The following is a 22,935-nucleotide window of genomic DNA, read 5'->3' on the forward strand; positions in this document are numbered from 1 at the left end:
CGCCGCATCTTCTTTCTCCACTTTCTTAGATATAAACTCCAACCACAGTCTTGTCTATTCTTGGCCTTCCTTACCTGCAACATATTTTCCTATTTCCTACTATCTCTAGAGAATTGAGAGATTAACTCTAAACACAAGATGTTAAGCTTTAAAAATATAATTTAAGTTACATGCTTTGTAGTTTGGTGATACAACTGAATACAAAGCAATTACAAAACAAGGCTATTTGCAGATGAAACTTATGTCTTGACCTCATGTTGTGTTTAACTCCTCGAGCAGTTGGTATAATTGTATTAACATAAATACACCATAGTTAATATGGAATGTAGACAGTATATGAAAATTTATCAATAAATATGGACGTTTTCTGTTTATCATACTCTATCTAAACCGAAATTTCCTCGGAAAGCGTAGACGAATCTTGAAGAGGTTATGCCCGTAAATGCAAAACAGGCTTAGGAGGGACTTCAAGAGCATCCAAGGTTCCTTCCATCATCTCAACAACTCTGTTCATTGATGGTCGATTTGTCGGAGACGACTGAATACACCACAGAGCTACCAAGATCATCTTCTTTGTTATTTCTTCTTGTTCCTTGGTTAGTTCATCCCCAAGAAGCTTACATTGCTTTCCATTCTTAATATCTTTATAGATCCCGTCTGGATCGTAAATCGAGCTTGCATTAGAAGCATCCTTTTCGACTCTATTTTTCTTTGTTGCACCGATCATTCCAAGAACTAACATTCCATAGCTATATACATCAGACTTGTGAGACACACAAGATATTAGAATCTAGACAACTTTGCCTGTGTCTCTATTTTAAAGATATTAGAAGCTACTTTTGTGGTAATTATTTGTGACTCTTAGATATTTACTATTCAGGAAGATCCAAAGGCTACAAAGAAGATGTAATTATAATGTAACTAAAAGAATTTTGTCTGTTTGTCCATATAATCTTAAAAGTGAATTTTTTGTTCTTATTGGATGATGTACTCCTCTCTCTTTTTCTCTCATTCTTTTATTTTTATTATCATTTATTTAGTTATTATTAAATTTTGTATATTTTTTTGCAAAAGATTATAATTACATTTTTTATACATTTTACGATGCACTTTGCTATACTTTAGATGAATAAGTTATTTACTATCCAATTTTAGCTGAACATTTGTTTTTGATAAGTGGATGGTAAATTATGGATACTTACTTGATTACACTATTAAATTCATAATTTGAATATGTAATGTGGTTGGTTGGATGTGGTTTTGTGGATGTCTTCCGCATGTGAAGTAATATGAATGACTTATGGTTTAGGGTTTAAGTTTTAGGGTTTAAGGTTTAGGTATTAGGGCTTATGTGAATGATGTGTCTATGTTTTGGGTTCAGGATATAGGATTTAAGATTCATAGTGTAGAGTTTAGTAATACCCATCAATTCTGGTGTCCATGACAACGGATCCACATGGAAACATGTTTATTGATCGGGGTTATAGTGCAATTTTTTAGATAGAAAAGTATGTTTTGTGGATATTTTTTTGTGGATACCAATGTACACAGACCAAAGAACCATCATACAACAACCACACAATCAAATCCATAGACAACACGAGCTTGTTGCATCATGTTTTGTGTTGGAACAAAAACATATACACACAAAATGGTTGGAAAAAAAAAAGACAACACTGATTTATTTAAAACATTGGATATCAATCATGTGGATGAGTAGCTATGTGATGTAGTACTTTTTACTTCAATTAAATTATCAATCCACAATTTGCATTAATCAACTCACTAAAAATACACAAAGATGCTCAATTTAAACTTAAACAAGAATTAGTTTATTGTAACAATCTTAACTAAAAAACTGATTCAAAGAAAGAAAACAAAACAAATTCAAGCAATGCAAACTCAAAACAAACAAGGACACAACTAAGAACAGACTTTAAATCAAGATTAAATAATTGAACCTTGGGCAAGGTTAATGACTTGGGATTGGGAGATAGCTAATCAATCCTAGATGTCTAAGCAACAATCAAGAAAAATTCTATTGCTATGAACACTTATTCAAATCAATCCATTTCCATGATAGAGATCCTATGCTAATCAAGTGATAATCAACAATTTCCAAAGGTAATCACAAGGTAAGCATGCATTATAAACAAGTCTAAATACCACTAAGTACCTTAATCAATAATTTCCATTGGCTAGGAATGCAAAGCTCTTGAATAGTTTGGTTCAGGAATTTCATCAAACACCTTATGGGCATGGAATTCCTAATGTCTAGATTCAAGCATTATCAAGCCTATCTAGCATTATTACCACTAAACAAGATAGGAATCACATAAATAAACCCCTAGACATCAAAGATCAATCATCTATCTCCCTAATTTACCAAGCCCAAAGTTCTAAAGGATCTACTCACTCATAGTTATGATCACACAAAGGAATGGGTTTGATCTTTGTGAAATCATAATTAGAGATTGTAGATTAGAGAATATAAAAGAGGAACTTGATATTAAAAACTTAGAAGTACTCAATCATCCAACAAACCAAGAGTAAGAAAGTTTAAGAACCCTAAAAGCTGATAAACAAGAGATAAACAAAAGCTAATCAAAAGATCAGTCTCCCCTTAATAGGGTTAACATATTTATAGAAAAATAGAAGGGAACCCGGGTCAACCCAAAACAGGCCGGGTCAAACCCGTGTCAAAGCTAAAACAAGGTTGGACTAAGGCGGCTGCGGGATGGTCTTGGCCGATTGGTGAGGCCGCTTGGCTCCATCGGCCATGACTTGGCCGATGGTGGTGGCCGCTGGTAGCTCCTGTCCGTGGAGTGGAGAGTTCAATCGGCCGACTCTTGGTCGATGGCCTTGACCGCTGCTCTTGGCCGCTGGTGTCTCCTGTTCGTGGTCCAAGTTATCCCAAAATTTTTTAGGTTTTATGTTAAATGTCGTTTTAAAAATTAATTTCAAGGGAGTGGTAGTGAGTATACGAATTCTAGGTTTTCTTTTAAAACCATGTTGTTCAATTTTTTTTTTTGCAATCCAGTTTTTCTTAAAAATTATTGAGTTTTTACCTTCAGACGGTTTTTTGTTTGTTGTTTTGAATTTTTTAAAAAGAAAACTAAGAAAAAGTGAGGTTTTGAAAAAAAAAAGAAAAAAAGATGAAAGAACAAAAAAGCAAATGAGAAAGAAGAATATTTTATTGTTTGATTGAGAACAAAAAATGAAGTTTAAGAAAATAAAGTAGAAGAGAAAATGAAGAAAGAAAATGATACATGTAGTGAAAGAAAGTTGGAGATAATTTAGTAAGTTTAGGGGGCAAAATGTTATTTTATAGGGTAAAAGTATAGTAATAGCAAAAAATGGGTGTATTTGTTATTAAATGTTAGAAAAGTGGGTGTGGGTGCTGCTATTTTCTCCTTTATTTATGCAACAAATCGTGGATCATACTTTTGTGTAAAACGAAATATCCTATCATAAGACTGACGGTTCTTGAAGAGGCCATGTAGGAATTTACAAAACTGGCCTAGGAAGGACTTCAAGAGCATCTAGGTTTCCTTCCATCATCTCTATAACTCTGTTCATCGCTGGTCGATCTAATGGTGAAGACTAAATACACCATAAACTCACCAATGCCATCTTCTTTATTATCTCCTCATTTCTTAGTAGTTGATTTCATTCTCGATAAGGATTCCATGGTCTCCCTTCTCAAGGTCCATGTATATTATTCAGGAAAGTACATTGAGCTTGTGTCTAATGCAGAGTTTTGATGAGGTCTTTCTTTATCTCTTGCACCAATCATCTCAAAGACCAACATTCCATAGCTAAATACATTTGACTTGTGGGAGACTCTACCATATATTCCCATCAAAGGCATAATTTAACGAGAGTTTGTTTTGTTAAAAGAGCATACCGCCGCATCTTCTTTCTCCACTTTCTTAGATATAAACTCCAACCACAGTCTTGTCTATTCTTGGCCTTCCTTACCTGCAACATATTTTCCTATTTCCTACTATCTCTAGAGAATTGAGAGATTAACTCTAAACACAAGATGTTAAGCTTTAAAAATATAATTTAAGTTACATGCTTTGTAGTTTGGTGTTTGCAATCCAAAAACACGTTTTGAGGTTTAATGTCATGCTCAATCCTTATTTTGCAGCCATAGTGCAAGTACTCTATACCACGAGCAACTCCTAGTGCAATCTTGTAAAACCTCATTCTCCATTCAGCAGTGGATGCAGCGTTCATTGAGATAAACTGATCCAAAGACCCATTCTTTAGAAATTCATAAACAATCATTATTTTGGATCCTTCATAGCAGAATCCAATCAAAGAAACAATGTTAACATGAGATGTTTGGCTCATACTGGAAACTTCATTGATGAAGTCTTCACCATTGCTCTTGGAGTCCTTTAAAACCTTCACCGCGATCTTACGACCATCAGGAAGGTTTCCTTTGTAAACAGTTCCAAATCCTCCTCTCCCTACTACGCATGCAAATGACTCTGTAAACCTCTTCACTTCAGTGTAATGATAATGTTTCAGAGGAATAAGAACCTGAAGCTTCTTTCTTGTATTTGATGTTTTCCTCTTTTTTATGAAAAACGCTAAGACCCCCAAGACCATGAGTATACTTACTATCAAACCCACAACTAAGAAAACAGAACATAGGTTTCCATTAGTTACTTTCTATCAAGAAATCTCAAGAATTTTTTGGGTAAGTATCAAACCTATGAGAATCTTTCTGGTTAAGGCTTGATTATCTAGAGAGCCTTCAAGAAAGTATAGCTTGTCAGTATGCAAACACACCAGACTGAGGCATGGTAAAAAATACAGAGAATTTCAATGGCTTTCTTGGCGTCAACATTGCCAGGAAAACGGTCAAATTCATCATTTTAGTGGGACCATCGTAATTCAGAATGGCTCGGATCGGCTCACCCCTCGCAAGGAGGAAACCCTCTTTTCGGTCATAAAAGTTGTAATACACAACCGGTTTCTGGACCTGAGAGGTGTGACTATTAAAGTTTAGACCGATTTGATTGAGCATTCCATTAGAACCGTCTTTGAATTCTTGTGCTGTGATGAATTCAACAGCGAAGACATGATTATTTGGATTCCCGTCATTTTGTTTGTTGAAAAGTCCTACGTAGTTTCCGGATTCGGCTCCTAGACGGTTGGGGCTGGGAGATAGTGTGAAAGTGAAGCCAAAACCTCCATTGTTGTAGTTGGAATGGAATATGGAGAAGACGAAAGAGGTGCTAAAAGAACGAACGACGGCTTTGGTAGTGAGATTTTTATGGTCAAACAGTCTAACTGGTTTGTTGTAGAACACTGTTCCAATGGCGTTTCACTTTTGATCGGTGAGTCTCAATAGTCTATTGGGTTCGATGGTCGCAGCTCCTTCTGTTTGGATCTCGGATATGTAGTCCTTAAAACCTCTGAAAACAAACTTTGTTGTTGTCTCTGGTGATGTGGTTGAGCTTGAACAAAGACGCTCAAAAACTGAAAGAGCACAAGTAAGACTGATACCACGGATCGAGACATTGGACAAGAATAGAGAGAATGCATTCAAAAGGAAGAAGTTAACAAGAGATGATTATTATGTAGATTTGAGATTTACAGGGGAGTTTGGATTTATGATTTAATGATCAAGGAAGTTGTAAGAGCATCCATATGGTTCTCTAGGATATATTTGTTTAGGATTAAAAGAGATTGATCAACAGGGAAATGGGGAAGCAGAGATTAAGGATTGGTCATTGACTGTTATGGTTTTTCTAATGTAAAAATTAAGAATCCATGTATGGGGTCTCGTTGACCAGTTTTTTTTTTTTTTTTCTAGTACTCCAAAGTCATGTGTGCTTTAAAAATTTGGAAACCTCATGAAAATTATCCCAAAGGTAATGCACTTTTAGGTTGACAAAAGTTCGGAAAAACAAGGTTGTGTTTATGAATGCATAAGAGCAAAAATACCCTAAAAGCTCTCTTCAGCCAAATGTGAGAGTGTTCGATGTTTATTTTAGATGGAAAATAAAATATAGTATTTTATTTTTGTGTCAGAATGGAAGTTCACAATGTTTGTGTTAGAATTGTGTCCCACATCAGAGGTATGGAATATTCGTGGACTAGTATATAAGTGTGTGGAAATTATCCACTCTTGAGCTACCTTTTTGGCAATTGTGTCCTACACTTACTAATAGTTTGTAAATGATTCACTCCCAAGAAATGAAACCAGCAGGAACACACAGCTCTGTACAAAAAAACAGCAGGGTTTTTGGTAGAAAACAAATTAGCGGTATGATAAGAAGAAAGAGTAATCAGAGTATATTATTGCTGATCAATGGAAATATAAAATGAAACAACGTTCACTAGAAACGCAGCATCATCATCCTACCTGCAAGAGCCTCGAAAGAGATCTCCAGCAAAACGATGAGGAAAAGATAACTCCAGAAAACCCTAGAAGGTTTACAAGTTCTATTCTTTGCATAAAAACAAATGAGGAGCTAACAAGTGCTCATATAGGATGCTAACGTTGGTTAACAACCCAGAAAAACGCTCGACAAACACTGTTAACGCCCTCTTATTCCATTTCGTGACGTTGACATCCTTAATCTGTCATCTGCACATGCTGCCAACATTCTCTTTTATTCCTTCTTCACGCGCCCACCACATTGCTTCTCATCTACACACCATGTGCGCTTAATTCCCCAATTACTATATCAAAGCTCCCCAGTTGAAGTACCTTGCCCACAAGTTTCAAAAGCCGAGAACTTACGCTGTAAATCATAAAGCAACTCCCACGTAGCCTCCTCCTCTGTCTCATTAGTCCATTGAACAAGCACCTTGGTAGCAGCTCATACTTGACGCCTGACCATTTGGCGATCCAATATCTTCACTGGCTCTTTAACAAGCACATCAAACACCACAAAAGGAAGTTGAGATGATGTGAGAACATTGCCGACCACTGCCTTGAGCTGTGACACATGATAAATAGGGTGGATAAGCGAACTGTCAGGTAATAATAACATGTAAGCAACCGGACCACAATGATCCACAATCTTGTACGATCCATAGTACTTAGGTGCCAACTTCTGATTAGACCTCAAGACCACTGAACCTTGATGATATGGTTGTAGCTTGACAAAAACAGAGTCACAAATGTCAAAACTCCTTTCAAAACAGTGCATATCCGCATACTTCTTCATATGGTGTTGAGCACATAAAGGTGAAACTTCAGAATCATTAACATGCTCTCACGTTCCTGTAGACTGCGAGCAACCATGACTACTTTGGATTCTCTAGGTAGACACGGTAAATGCATTGGTGGGGCTTGCCCGTAAACTGCCTCATAAGGACTAAGCTGAGTAGATGTGTGGAAGTTCGTATTATACTAGAACTCTGCCAAGGGAAGCCAATTAGCCCATAAATGAGGACGGTCACTGTACATACATCTCAAATACGACTCCAAGCAGCGGTTGACCACCTCTGACCATCGGTTTGTGGGTGGTATGCACTAGAGAACTTCAACTCCACTCCCTGCAGAGAAAACAATTCTTGCCAGAAGGTAGTAACAAAGACAGTGTCCATGTCACTTACTATGGATCGTGGACAACCATAAATTTTGAAAACAATGTCCATAAATGCTTGAGCCACGGTCATAGCTGTATAAGGGTGAGACAACGCCATGAAATGAGCTGCTTTAGTCAACCTGTCAACCACCACAAAGATAACTGTCTTGCCATTGGAAACAGGAAGTCCATCAATGAAGTCCATAGCGAGGTCGGTCCATATGGTGCCAGGGATCGGCAAGGGTTGCAGCAAACCAGGATAAGCGGCAGTATCGTACTTACATTGCTGAAAAACTGCACAACTTCGGATATAAGATTGAATATCCACTGCCATTCCCTTCCAAAAGAACAACCTTTTCACCTTTTTGCATGTAGCATCACATCCAGAATGTCCTCCTGCCCCTGAAAAATGCATCAATTGCAAGATTGTATTGTGAAGTGTCACGTCGTAAGGCACCACAATCTTGTTTTTCCTTCGCAATACTGACTGGACCCAAGAATAGTGTTTCTTCACTGTATGTTTAGCCTGCAACTCTGCAATTAATCTGCTCAACTCGGTGTCATGACTATAACATGCCTGAATATCTTTAAGGAGATCACTCCAATACCGACATTGTCATATGCAATACTTCAGCTCCTTCTACACGAGGCAACGCATCAGCAGCCACATTGTCTTTTCCCTGCCTATACTGAATTTCATAGTCAAATTCGAGCAGTTTAGGCAGCCACTGTTGCTGAATAGGTGTGTTCAACCTTTGTTCTAGTAAGTATTTCAAGCTGCATTGATCCGTTTTGATCACAAAATGACTTGGCAACAAGTAATGGTGCCATTTCTGCACCGCAAAAACCACAACAAGCAGCTCCTTCTCATAAATGGAGAGGTTTAGTTGTTTGCCCTTCAGGTGGCAACTGATGAATGCCAATGGATGTCCTTCCTGCATTAATACAGCCCCTATTCTGGTTGTACACGCGTCAGTTTCTACCACGAATGGCTTATCAAACATTGGGAGAGCTAGTACCGGAGCTTGGCATAAAGCATGTTTTAAGCTGAGAAAAGCCTCTACAGCTTCATTGGACCAAAGAAATGAATCTTTTTTGTGAGAATGGTTAGTGGCCTTGTTATAGTACCGAAGTTCTTAACAAAACGTTGATATTACCCAACTAAGCCCAAAAACCCGCGCAACTGCTTCACATTGGAAGGAGTTGGCCAGTCTACAACAGCGTTGACCTTGGCATGGTCTGTAGATACCCCATCAGCAGCAATATAATGCCCCAAATACTCAACCCAATCTGTTGCAAACGCACACTTACTTCCCTTAGCAAACAACTTGTGTTGTCGCATCGTTTGGAAGACAAGTTGGAGATGACTGATGTGGTCGTCTATGGTGGAACTATACACCAATATGTCATCAAAGAAAACAAGCACAAACTTTCGCAAGAACTCATTGAAGACTGCATTCATCAAACCTTGAAATGTGGCGGGAGCATTTGTTAAGCCGACTGGCATTACCAGATACTCGAAATGTCCACTATGAGTCTTGAAGGCAGTTTTGTGTATATCTTCAGGCTCCATCCTTACTTGGTGGTATCCTGCTCGTAAATTAATCTTGGAGAATATAGGTTATCCTCCTAATTCATCCAATAAATTTTCTATCAGAGGAATGGGGAACCGGTTCTTAATGGTGAGACCATTTAGACCCCTGTAATCCACACACAACCGCCAGTTACCATTTTTTTCTTGACCAATACCACCAGAGAAGAGAAAGGACTCGAGCTAACCCTGATAGTTCCTGCAGATAGCAAATCCTTAACTATCTTGTCAATTTCATTCTTCTGATAAGTAGCGTAACAGTATGGGCATTGATTCACCGGGTCTGAACTTGCTTTGAGTATAATCTTGTGGTTATGCCCATCCCTGAAAGGAGGAAATGTGGTAGGTTCCTCAAAAATGTCAGAGTATTCTTTTTCAAGCTGCAGGATAGCAGAATTATTCTCATTTTCTCGTTAACTTTTCTCTACTCAACACAACATGGCATCTTCCTGTTGCACTACTTCTTGAGCACAAATCATAGAAATTTGAATCGAGTCTTTCTGGTTCTTGTTAAATTTTGTTGCTTTTACTGTATGGACTGCTCCTTGTTTGATTCCCTATAGTAGCATTTTCTGATTCTTCCACCAGAATCCCATCTCCAGCTTTTGTAAGTTCCATGTAATGTCCCCCAATGGTGCCAACCATTGTACTCCCAAAACCATATCACAACCACCCAATGGAATCAACATAAAGTCGTCTTGAAATGGAGTGCCCTGAAACGACCACTGAAACTGAGGGACTTGACCTTGCACACCAAGCTTGCTTCCATCTGCAACTGATACTCGAGTGATACAAGAAAACTGCACATTAACTCCTAACATTTTTGCAGTACGAGGGTCCATAAAATTGTGGGTAGAACCTGAGTCCAATAGAATAAACAACACCTTTTTTTTGTGAACTCCCCTGACCTTCATAGTCCTATAGTCTGATACTCTTGACACCGCGCTAATGGACACCCGAGGAGTGTCTTTTTCTTCTTCCTCCAAAGCTTGACCGTTTACACCACTGTAGTCTTCATCCTCGTCCTCTACTTCTATCATAAACACCTAAGATTTCTTGTGTTTAAGATAATGGTCTGGTGTATACTTCTCATCACAGATGAAGCACAAACCCTTGGCCCTTCGTTCACTCAATTCCTCCTAAGATAAAATTTTCCTGTTAGCCGGTGCTTGAAACCCTTGCTTAGGCGTTTCAGATACATTCTCCTGCCTGGTGGACGTCTGATGCTTTGAAGCTGAGCCATTAAAAGGTGCTTTAGAGTGATACCCGCTTTCCGTGTTACTCTTGTACTAAGGATGGGCCTTTTCGTACAAGCGTCCTAACACCAAACATTGGCGCACAGACTGAGGCTGAAACATGCGTATGTGCATTTGAGTATCCAACCTAAGACCTACCAAATAAGCACTCACCAAGTATTCTTCAGAGAGTAATGCCCTAGTATTAATCAACTCAAACTTCTGGTGGTAGTCAACTATCCCATCCGTTTCCTGCAACTTTTTAAGGTCTGCAATCGGATCATCCATCACATCTTAAAACGTTCCTTTAGCAAAGGCTTATAAGAACCCCAATCACGCAGAACACTTCTACCTAAAGGTGTTTGAACCATAGAGTGATGCCATGTAGCGGCATGACTGTCAAAATGCATCGAAGCCATCCTGACCTTAGATTCAAAAGGTGTTCCATCCAAAGAGAAAAAATCTTCTACCTTACCCAACCATTCAGTAACACGATCACCATCAAAACGAGGGAAGTCAACCTTACCGAGTCTTGTGACACCAGAATAGTAACCTGGCAAAGGAGATTCACCACTTCGATGTTGACTAGAACAACCTGCAGAAGAGCCTGGCGTCGCTGACACGACCATCAGCCTCTTGTCACCATACTTCTGATCGTTGTTGTTCACCGGTTGTTTTGGGATCATTTTTATCATGTCGAACATGTCAACAATGCTCCGATCGATCTTCTTATTCTGTTCAGCAATCACCAACTCAAGTGCCTCCGTACGGTTGAGAACCTGAGCCATCTGAGTCTCATCACTCACCGTAGTTTCAGAACTCTCCTCCGTAGCTCCGTCGTCCACCTTGTTCATCTGTGATCGCGTTCCAACCATCATTTTTCCGAGGAACACACAGCTCTGCTACCAATGACAAGGATTCGGCGCCTAGACGTTTGGGGCTGGGAGATAGTGTGAAAGTAAAGCCAAAACCTCCGTTGTTGGAGTTGGAATGGAATATGGAGAAGACGAAAGAGGTGCTAAAAGAACGAACGACGGCTTTGGTAGTGAGATTTTTATGGTCAAACAGTCTAACTGGTTTGTTGTAGAACACTGTTACAATGGCGTTTGACTTTTGATCGGTGAGTCTCAATTGTCCATTGGGTTTGATGGTCGCAGCTCCTTCTGTTTGGATCTCAGATATGTAGTCCTTAAAACCTCTGAAAACGAACTCTGTTGTTGTCTCTGGTGATGTGGTTTGAGCTTGAACAAAGACGCTAAAAAACTGGAAGAGCACAAATAAGATTGATACCACGGATCGAGACATTGGATATCAAGAATAGAGAGAATGTGTTTAAAATGAAGAAATTAACAATAGATGATTATTATGTAGATTTGCGATTTACAGGGGAGTTTGGATTTATGATTTAATGATCAAGGAAGTTGTAAGAGCATTCATATGGTTCTCTAGGATATATTTGTTTAGGATCAAAACAGATTGATCAACAGGGAAATGGGGAAGAAGAGATTAAGGATTGATCATTGACTATGGTTTTTAATGTAGAATTTAAGAACCCATGTATGGGGTCTCGTTGACCAGTTTTTTTTTTCTAGTACTCCAAAGTCATGTGCTTTAAAAATTTGGAAACCTCATGAAAATTATCCCAAAGGTAATGCACTTTTAGGTTGGCAAAAGTTCGAAAAGCAAGGTTGTGTTGATGAATGCAGAGGAGCAAAAATACCCTAAAAGCTTTCTTCAGCCAAATGTGAGAGTGTTCGATGTTTATTTTAGATGGAAAATAAAATATAGTACTTTATTTTTGTGTCTGAATGGAAGTTCACAATGTTTGTGTTGGAATTGTGTCTCACATCAGAAGTATAGAATATTCGTGGAGAACAATTCTTGCGTTCACTCTAGGGGTGAACCTTATGTTCACTTCTCTTTAATTAAACCAATCAGAATGTGACATATCATAATACATTGAAGAACTTATTTATTCATTTTATTATAAAATAAGGAAACAAAATCTTTATACATTATTATAAAATTAAAAACTCAAACCACTCTTTTATAAACCCAAACCGGTATATAATTTCATTCTAATTATAAAATCTAAACTTTAACCATCTCATTTGTAAACCCAAACCGATATATAATTCCGTTCTAATTGTAAAATCTAAATCTTAACAATCTCATTTGTAAACCCAAACCGACATATAATTTCGTTTTAATTGTAAAATCTAAACCTTAACCACTTCATTGGTAAACCCAAACCGACATATTATTTCGTTTAAATTATGAAATCTAAACCCTAAACACTTCATTTGTAAACCTAAACCAACATATAATTTCGTTCTAATTATAAAATATAAACCCTAACCACTTCATTTGTAAACCCAAACTGACATATAATTTTGTTTTAATTGTAAAATTTAAACCCTAATCATCTTATTTGTAAACTCAAACCGACAAATAATTTCGTTCTAATTATAAAATCTAAACCAAGCCAATATTTATCTTTCCTTAATTAAAAGTATACATAATTTGTTTCCTTAATTTATTTTGTCTTTTAATTTAATTTTGATTTAATTTTTAAATGAAATAATGTATAGAAGATTCTGATTGGTCGAAAAGGAAGAAGTGAACAACAAGATTCACCCTAGGAGTGAACCTAAGTATTTTTCATTCGTGGACTAGTATATAAGTGTGTGGCAATTATCTACTCTTGAGCTACTTTTTTGGCAATTGTGTCCTACACTTACTAATAGTTTGTAAATGATTCACTCCCAAGAAGGGAAACCAGCAGTGACGTTCCCGCACTGCAACTAAGATTGTCCAAAAAAAAGTTAAAAGATTGAATTTGTTTTCTACCAAAAACTCTGCTGTTTTTTCTCAAGCGATTTTGCTTAATAATACAGTTATTCCTTCATTGAATTTGAGACTAGCAATGAGCCTTTTTCTTTTGCCTGGAGTGTTACGTATGAGTGAGGATCAAAGACAATGTTATATCGCTACAAGCTTTGGCGCCCTGTGTAATTTACATTATCTTGGAGCTTTGTTCAATAAAAAAAATTATTTTCAAAGGATACAAAAGAAATCAAAAGAACAATACTCTTTGGTCAAAAGAGGAATTAGACACGGTACCAGACCTAACAGACAGTGACCTATAAGTCCATCATTCCTAATGACGATTTAATTTCAGTTTCCGAGAAAATTCTTAGAAGTTGATTTTCAGGAGATCTCAACAAGTTCATCATCATCTTATCTTGTTCTTCTCCTTCATCTAAGATTCTCTTTCCAAGCAAACAAAAAAAAAGAAAAGAAGAGGAACACTCAATACAAGTCTGTCCGCACCATAACACACTTCTGAAAACAAACAGATAAGTCATGAACTCATTAGATTCTCAGGTCTAGTGTCTGATTCTTCTTTTGACCTAAGAGTATTGTTCTTTTCATTTCTTTTGTATCCTTTGAAAATCGTTTTTTTTTAATCTTCAAAAATACTCCTTCTGTATTAGAATATACGATGTTTTAGAAATTTATCATGTATTACAAAGATTGATTTTTTGTATTTTTTATTAATTAATGCTATGAAATTGTAAATTTCATTAATTGAAAACTTTAAATTTTAATAAATATAAGTATGTTATTTAATAAAAATTTAATAAACTATGTTATTATAAAAATACATTTATAACTAAACATTAATTATTTTCTTAATCTATATGAAAAACTTAAAAAAATCATCAATTTCTGATACAGAGGAAGTAAAAAAAAAAAAAAAACTTTTGACCAAACCATAAATATGGCACAATAGCATCTTTAGTTATCTCTGGGCAACGAACTAACCTAAGAGAGTGAACAAGAACCCAAAGTCCCAAACTCTGTAGAGCCATTAAATAAGCAGAATTTGTTAGCAAAGGACCAAATTTAACGAGGAATAATTAACTTCGAGAAGATGAAAACAGTCACTCCAAACAGATTCCACTAGCGGATGAACATTCTTGACATGGTATCTTATCGATCACCAGCAGCTTCACCTCAAAACCATTTCGTAGAGCACTTTCCAAATGGGTCAAATTCAACTTTCTCTTGTCGTGGAAGAAACTCAACGGAACGTTAACTGTGTAAGAGGCAAAGCTTGATTCATATTATGTGCAGGATTTGCAATATATATAGCCTTGTACATAAGGGTTTTGCTAATGATTAATTACAATTATAGCGTTTGTCTATATTTCTCCTTTACACACCCCCTCATGGAGGCAGTAACCTGACTCCAATCTTGCTGTTGAGTTCTCGAAGCCGTGGACCAGGTAATAGTTTCGTTAGTGCATCCGCAAGCTGATGATGAGTGAATACGTGAGTAACGCGAAGCATGCCAGCTTGAATGTGATCCCTAACAAAATGATAGTCAATCACAACATGTTTCATCTTAGAGTGAAACACCGGATTAGCACAAAGGTACATGGCACCAATATTGTCGCAGTAGATAACAGGATCCATTGGTAGAGAGATTCCCATTTCGATTAAGAGAGAGCAGATCCAACGGAGTTCAGATGCAGTATTCGCAACGGCTCGATACTCTGCTTCGGTACGGTAGACAAACGAGAGACACTCTTCTGTTTCTTCGAAGACCATGATACGAGACTTCCACCAAAGTAAATAATGTATGCATTCGTAGAAACGTAATTACCCTTATCACGGCCCCAATCAGCATCGGAAAAAACGTGAACTGTTAGAGGAGCATCACGACGAAGAAAGATCCCAAGGGACCTGGTTCCAGCGAGATAACAGAGAATGCGTTTTGCCGCTTGCCAATGATCTGTTGTAGGTTGGTGCATGAACTGAGACAATTTGTTGATGGCAAAAGCAATGTCAGGGCGTGTGAAGGGTAAGTATTGCAGACTCCCAACCACCATTCGTTATTCCTTAGCATCAGAGAGGACTATGCCAGAGTAAAGTGTAAGTGGTTTTTCCGTCATAGGAGTGGGTACCAGCTTCGCATCGAGCATGTGTGTCTTTGCCAAAAGATCAATGATGTATTTCCGCTGCATGAGATGAAGACCAGTAGTGCTGTGCGTAGCCTCAATCCCCAAGTAATCACTCAATGCACCAAGGTCCTTGAGTGAAAAACTAGCCGCGAGGGCGGCATGAAAAGCACGTACCAGAGGAGCTTCACCTGCGATGATTATATCATCTACATAGACAAGGACATACATGTAAGCAGGACCATTGTTGTAGATGAATAAAGATGAATCAGCAAGAGATACTCTAAAACCCGATTGGAGGAGAAAATTGTGAAGTTCCTGGTACCACACTCGAGGCGCCTGTTTAAGACCATACAAGGCCTTATTCAGACGACACACGTAATGGGGACGGTCTTTTTCGACGAAGCCAGGAGGTTGACTGACATAAACTTCATCATGTAATGTGCCTTGAAGGAATGCGTTATTGATATCCACCTGTTGTATTGCCCAATTTTGTCTAACCGCAACCTCAAGAACAAGCCGGACCGTCGTGGTTTTGATGACTGGGCTAAACGTCTCAGTGTAATCGAGACCATACTGCTGATTGAATCCTCACGCAACCAATCGAGCCTTGTACCTGTCAATTGAGCCATCAGGTTGATATTTAAGGGTGAATATCCACTTACAAGGTATAACTTGTTTGCCCGGTGTCGGAGGAACAACATACCAAGTTTTAAGTCTGAGTTGCGCATTGATCTCAACAGCCATGGCGTTTTGCCAATTCGGATCCCGGAGTGTCTGTGCCACAGTCGTAGGAATTACAGGGGAAGTGGACACGGTAAGGTTGAATTTTTGGTTTGGCTTGGTTATATGGTTCTTAGCTCTGGTTTTCATAGGATGTAAGTTTTGGGGAAGTGGTGGAGGACTTGGCGACGGGGATGGAGAATGTGTCGGTATGACTGGATGTGATGAGGTGGTGGGTGATGAAGAGGACGATGTCGGAGTAGACGAAGACGTTGGTGAAGGAGACGAAGGGGAGGTTGGTGTTTCTGGGTTAGTGGAAGGTGGGCTTGGAATAGAATCTGGGCTTTGTGGTTGTGATGGGCTTGAATGTGAATAGGCCGGAGTTGGTGGATTATCATGAATCCTTTTTGTACGTGTTTCATGATCGAGATCAGAAGATGGTGGGGAAGAGGACGGTACCGGGGACGGAGACGCAGACGACGGTAGTGGCAATGGAGATTCAATAATCGATAGAGGGTGAGGGGGACCTGAGCAGGACGGAGGTGAATGAGCTGATGACGTGGGGACACGCAACACCGAATTCCATGCTTGTGGAGCTTGAACAATAACCGGAGATGTAGCGGACGAGGCTGGAGACGAAGGTGGTGTAGCAAACGGGAAGATTATCTCGACGAACTGGACGTGACGAGATATATAAAGCCGACCAGTGGGAACATCAACACAAATATACGCACTCTGCGTTAGAGAGTAATCGAGGAAAACACAAGGTGTTGAGCGAGACTCGAGTTTGTTTTGCCGGTACGGTCGAAGCCACGGATAACACACACAACCAAAAACTCTAAGCTTCAAGTAATTTGGTGAGACATGGAAAAGCTTGAAGTACGGAGAGTCACCGCGTAAGACAGCAGTCGGCATTCGGTTGATTAAGTAGACCGCAGTAGCAAAAGCATACGGCCAGTATCGTTTCGGAACAGACACATTATCAAGGAGTGCAAGGCCTGTCTCAACAACGTGTCAGTGCTTTCTCTCCAAAATGCCATTGTGTGGAGGCGTGTGAGGTGGTGTGGTGAGGTGCGAGATCCCGTTGGCCACCAAGAAGGAACGCAAGGCAATAAATTCCCCTCCATTATCCGAGTATAACGTTCGAATTTTGCTCTGAAAGCGATTTTCGACTAGTGCTTTGAAAGCAATAAAAACCTCTTTAACCTGTGATTTTTGTTTTAAAGGATATAGCCAGGTGTATCTAGTGAAGTGATTGACAATGAGAAGATAGTATTTGAAATTATCTGTGGATGTAATAGGAGAGGACGAAACATCTGTATATAAATACTCAAGTGGTTGTGAGGAAACAATTGTGTTTGAGGAGAAAGGCAACTGGTGACTTTTATTGATCAAACACTCCGAACAGGAGAAATGTTTTTGTGGAGAAGGGGAGAGAGGTAAAGAAAATATGGAAACAATGCTTTTTAAAACATGAAAAGAGGGATGCCCTAGTCGAAGATGCCAAGAAGAGGGGTCGGTCTTTGATGACGGTGAAGCCGAGAAGATGGAAATGGTGTTAGCGGTGACCGGCCACTCATACAATTCATTCTTAGTTCTGCCTTGGAATAACTTGACTCCCGTGCTCATATCCTTCACCTGAAAGTATGTCGGAAAGAAATGAACTGAAACTTGATTAGCGTTGCATAATCGATAAACCGATATAAGGTTCTTAGCGATATTAGGAACATATAAGATATCTTTAAGAGCAAGAGAGCGAGATGGAGTAGGGAGTAAGGCGGAACCGGTATGTGTGATTTGTAGGCCAGAAACATCCGCAATAGTAACCTCTTCTCCCCCAGTATACGGTTGATGGAGTTAGAAATTAGCAAGGTCAGATGTTATGTGATGAGTAGCACCGGAGTCACAAATCCAAGGGTTTTTCGATGACATAGCTGCGACATAAGCTCTGGGCTGCCATGGTGTATATCCTCCACCAGAGGGAGAATAGCCGCGACCCAAAGCTTGGAATTGAGAACACCGCCGTGCACTGTGACCGAACACACCACAAATCTGGCAACGACCATGATAGCCACGTCCGTATGAGTCACGAGAACCCGTGTTGGTGGGATGCCACTGACCACGAGGAGCCACAATTGTGGAGGACGCGAAGTGGAGTTATGATGACCACCTTTGTTCTTGTATGCCACCACATTCGCAGTCACCAGAACAGAGGAGGAAGCATGAGCAAGCGACTGAAGTTTCAGCTCATAGTTGATCAGCTTCTCGTGGATCTCCATCAACGAGGATGGCGTGTCACGGCCATCGATCTGATCAATGACGGGTTTATAATCATCAGGAAGGCCACCAAGAACGTAGTCAACTTGGTCTTCATGATCGATGGGCTTCCCAAGCAAAGCGAGTTGGTCGAACCGAGTGGTGAAACCCTGAACGTAATCGTCGACAGATCTGGTGCCTTTCTTCCATTGTTTGATCTATTCGCGAATCTGTTTGATGTGTCCCCAACTTGGTTTGGCGTAGGTGGAGGAAAGAGTGCTCCAGATCTAAGCAGAAGTCACTGTTTCGGAAAGAAGTGGCTGGATTTCAACAGCGATTACACCAAGGAGACTAGAGTAGATGAGTTGATCTTGTCTCTGCCAAAGAGCATAAGCTGGATTTGCAGAAGGGACACCAACGAACGTCACCGTAGCATCAGGAGCAGAGGTTGTACCATCGAGATAACCAGCAAGGTCATATCCAGCGAGCAAGGCCTTGACCTGATGACTCCACATCAGAAAGTTTAAAGTCGTAAGCTTGGTGACGTTGGGCATGTTAACGTTGTGGAGAGAGGAGGCATCGGATGTTGCAATGATCTCACTTTGAGGAGAAGACATGGTCGAGCAAGAGGTAGCGTGTGTAGGAAGAAAGAGGAGAAAGGAAAAAGGAAGAGAAACGAGAAGCGGCGGAAGGAGAAAAGAAATTTTTTAGGTTTAGGTCTTTTAGATCTACTGTTCTGATACCATGTAAGAGGCAAAGCTTGATTCATATTATGTGCAGGATTTACAACATATATAGCCTTGTACATAAGGGTTTTGCTAATGATTAATTACAATTATAGCCTTTGTCTATATCTCTCCTTTACAAACTGTGTATAGAAAATATGCAGGTTGCAGGTTTTGTAAAGAAGAAAAGATCAAATAAGGTAACTCTCTTATTATTAGCTCTAAAAAAATCTCTCAAAAACTAATGCTCTCTCACAATTGTTCTCTTTCAAACTCTCAATCTCTATGTATTAATGTCATAACTCGATTAGGAATGCTCTGCCTTTCTATCTTAAGTTCTTCTCAAGCTTAAACCAACATTCTCCCCTTTAAGCTTGACCTCACTCTTCACTTCACTCACTCCAATGAGATCTCTCATCTCCTTGAACTTAATCCTCCCTAGTGCCTTCGTCGATATGTCTGCCTTTTGCTCACTTCCCGGTACATGTTCTACATCGATCAATCCACTCTCGACACACTACTTATAAAGTGGAATCGCCTATCTATGTGTTTACTCCGACCATGAAACACAAGGTTCTTTGTCAATGCAATTGCAGACTGATTGTCGAGTCGTATTATAACCTTCTCACATAGAGCTCTGGTAACCTCACTAAGCAGTTCTTGTAACCAGATGGCCTGTTTTGCTGCTTCTGTTCCAGCCATGAATTCAGCTTCACAAGAAGATAAGGCTACGACATCTTGCTTCTGTGAACACCAGGTTATCAAACTCTCCCCTAAGTAAAAGATATGTCCAGAACTGCTTTTACCATCATCAGGATCAACGTTGTGACTGCTGTCACTGTATCCTATAAGTTTCGGTATCTTCCATCTCCCAAACGTTAATCCGAGATTTGTAGTTCCTTTCAAATACCTCAAACATTGTTTCATAGCTTCTCCATGAGATTCTCTAGGATTTTGCATATACCTGCTTAGAACTCCAACACAAAACGATAGATCAGGTCGTGTATGGAGTAAATAGCGAAGGCATCCCACATTTTTCCTGTATATTGTTGCATCGATCTCTTTCTCATTCTCAGCTTTAGACAATTTCAGGCCAACCTCCATTGGTGTATGTACCAAATTGCAGTCTCTTATCCCTGCTTCTTCAAGAATCTTCTGAGCATAACGAGTTTGATTCAAAGTTATTCCTCCTTGATGTTGTAACACTTTGATACCCAAGTAATATGTCAGCTTGCCTAAATCACTCAACTCAAACTTTGATGACATCTCTCTCTTGAACTCATTAATAATCATCCAATTTGTGTCTGTCACAAATAAATCATCAACATAAACACCAATGACTAGCAAATGCTCACCAACTTCCTTGCGATATACCGATGGCTCCTTTGAGCACTTAACAAAACACAATCCTAGCAAAATTGTGTTCAACTTGTTGTTCCATGCTATAGGTGATTGACCCAAACCATACAGTGCTTTGTTCAACTTGTAAACCTTCTCTTCACTTCCAGCCTTTTGAAAACCTTCTGGTTGTGAGACATAAACTGTTTCCTTGAGCTCACCATGCAGAAAAGCTGTCTTAACATCAAGATGATGTATCTCCCATCCATATGTTGCTGCAAGATCAATAAGCAATCTAATTGTTTCAATCCTTGCCACTGGAGGAAAAACCTCCTCAAAGTCAACTCCATACTGTTGTACATATCCCTTTGCAACAAGTCTAGCTTTGTGCTTGTTGAAACTTCCATCTGAGTTTTTCTTTACTTTAAACACCCATTTAAGTCCGATTGGTTTTGCTCCATTTGGCAAATCAACAAGATCCCATGTTTTCAACCTTTCAATTGAACCAACTTCTTCTATGCAAGCGTGTATCCATTCTTTTGAGTCCTTTGCTTCCTCAAAGTTTCTCGGTTCATTGTTAATACTAGGATTTTTTTGTCTCTATCCTAGCAGGTTCAATTAGCCTTATGTAGTTGTAGTACTTAAGGTGTCAATCCAGTTGGGAAACTTTACTAACAATTGAGATGCAATCAAGCAATCACAAGTCAAGCCAATTGATATGTTACGGTTTTGACTCACTTTGACCCCGTTTATTTGATAGTTTTGTAGTTGTTTGAGTCCTTTTCAGGTTATAATAAGAGGCTAGGAAGCTAAAAGCAAGGATTGGAACAGCAAGAGCAATCAGAGCAGAAAGGAGTTGAATTGGAGCAGAAAAGCTGATTTTAGACCTAGGAGCACATGCTCCCGATTTCCGAGCACATGCTCCCAACTCTACGGTTTCATGACGACACGTGGCAAGCATCTAGGCGCTGATTCCCTGCCTAATTCCCCTTATTTTAGGCGATCTTTTGTGAGAGAAAGAGGGAGGAGATCATTTTTTAATAGGGAGATTTGAATTTGGATTCTTTCCTTATTTTTCTCTACTTGTATGCTATTTAACCTAGTGTTTTTAGGAGAGATGGAATATACCTTTTCTTTTGGTTTTTGAGCGACACTTTTGTGAGAGGGAGAAAAGCGGCTACCTTGTGAAGCATTCTCTGAACCCTTTTTATTTTTATGTCATTGAATTTCTCATCTTTTGCTATGATTCATTTCTCTATGTCTGAGTAGTTTTCTTTGCTAGATTAGGGGTTTCAAAGGTTAGCAACAGAACACAAATAGGGCTTTATATAATCGATTGTCTTCACTATTGTTAGACTTAATGCTTAGGTTGATTTGATCACCCAATCTATGATTCTAGGTTTATCTATTCATCAAAAGTGTAATAGGTTGCTAGAAAAGACATTAGTGGGCAAATTATCCTAGACCTGCGAAAGTTGATGTGTAGGTGATTTGTGAACTTATCATTCCTGTTCTTTAATGCTTGTCTGCGATTCTGGGCTCAAACGACAGTTTAGGGTTTATGGACCGCCGAGCATGTGCTCCGGATGTCTGAGCACGTGCTCCGCGTTTCCGCACAGAATCGATCAGATAGAGTTATTGATACCACGACAGTGGATCAGTTTATATTTATGTTTGAGTTCTAGACTGGTACTTAATCTATGCCCTGAATAGTTGTTTAGTTGCTATCTCTGAAATTCCCGAGAATTATCCCTGATCTAGTGTTTTGCTTATTGCCTTTTTGTACCGTTTGAATTGCGAAACTGTTACCAAACAAACCCAACTTTGAATTGTCTTAGCTTGAAATTGAACCAATAGAACCATACAGTAAAACTTGGTCTTCGTGGGATTCGACCCCTAAGTACTACTTCTTTGCTGTGCACTTGCAGTAGGAAAATAGGGTTTAAAACTCTGTGTATCACCAATTCAAAGAGTGGTTTTATCTCTAACAATCCTAGAATGATCAGAATGCAAAACGAAATTGAGTTACACAACTAGAAACGAGAATGCATGACAAGAAGCAAAAATGAATGAAAATAGAAACGAGTCTAAACATGAACTAAACAGCAAGAAGCGAAACAATCTCAAGAATGCAATAAAAATCAGAAAGAAAGAAATCCTAAGGATGGGAGTAATTGATGTCGGTGGAGTATCCTAGTCTATAGAGTGTTTAACATGTCACAAGCAAACTATCCATAAACAATGAACATCACGACTTAGCTAATCCAATCTCTTGACAGAAGCTACTCAGACTCAACCACTTACAAACCTAGCTCTCGCTAGAGAAACATGATCAAGCAGGCATGACAAACAAGTTCATTCACGTCAACAAACATCCTAGACAACTAATCTCCTAGGCTAGGAATGCAATTCTCTGGCACTAGTTGGTCAGACATTTCATCGAACACCTTTTGGGTGTGGAAATGTCTAAGACCTAGTTCCAATTGATCAGAGAGAAACTAGTATTTCTAACTCTAGTCCAGAAGGGAATCATACAAATGA

The 22,935-nt window shown here is 39.1% G+C and overlaps 1 protein-coding gene across 1 annotated transcript; it reads right to left on the reverse strand.

Moving 5' to 3' along the window:
• Positions 431–4,620, reverse strand: LOC104704680 (LEAF RUST 10 DISEASE-RESISTANCE LOCUS RECEPTOR-LIKE PROTEIN KINASE-like 2.1). The gene is made up of 2 exons (XM_010420726.1): positions 4,169–4,620; positions 431–749 (listed from the first exon to the last, which is right to left on the reverse strand). The coding sequence occupies exons 1-2, from the start codon at positions 4,618–4,620 to the stop codon at positions 431–433; spliced, it is 771 nt and encodes a 256-aa protein (XP_010419028.1).

The sequence above is a fragment of the Camelina sativa genome, chromosome 7, assembly GCF_000633955.1.
Source record: "Camelina sativa cultivar DH55 chromosome 7, Cs, whole genome shotgun sequence".
In the NCBI taxonomy this organism is placed as follows: domain Eukaryota; kingdom Viridiplantae; phylum Streptophyta; class Magnoliopsida; order Brassicales; family Brassicaceae; genus Camelina; species Camelina sativa.

Coding starts and splice junctions, on each gene's coding strand:
- LOC104704680 (XM_010420726.1), bottom strand. CDS start 4,620: ATGGTCTTGGGGGTCTTAGCGTTTTTCATAAAAAAGAGGAAAACATCA. Junction 750..4,168: donor GGAGTTGCTCGTGGTATAGA/GTACTTGCACTA, acceptor TGATGTATATAG/CTATGGAATGTTAGTTCTTG.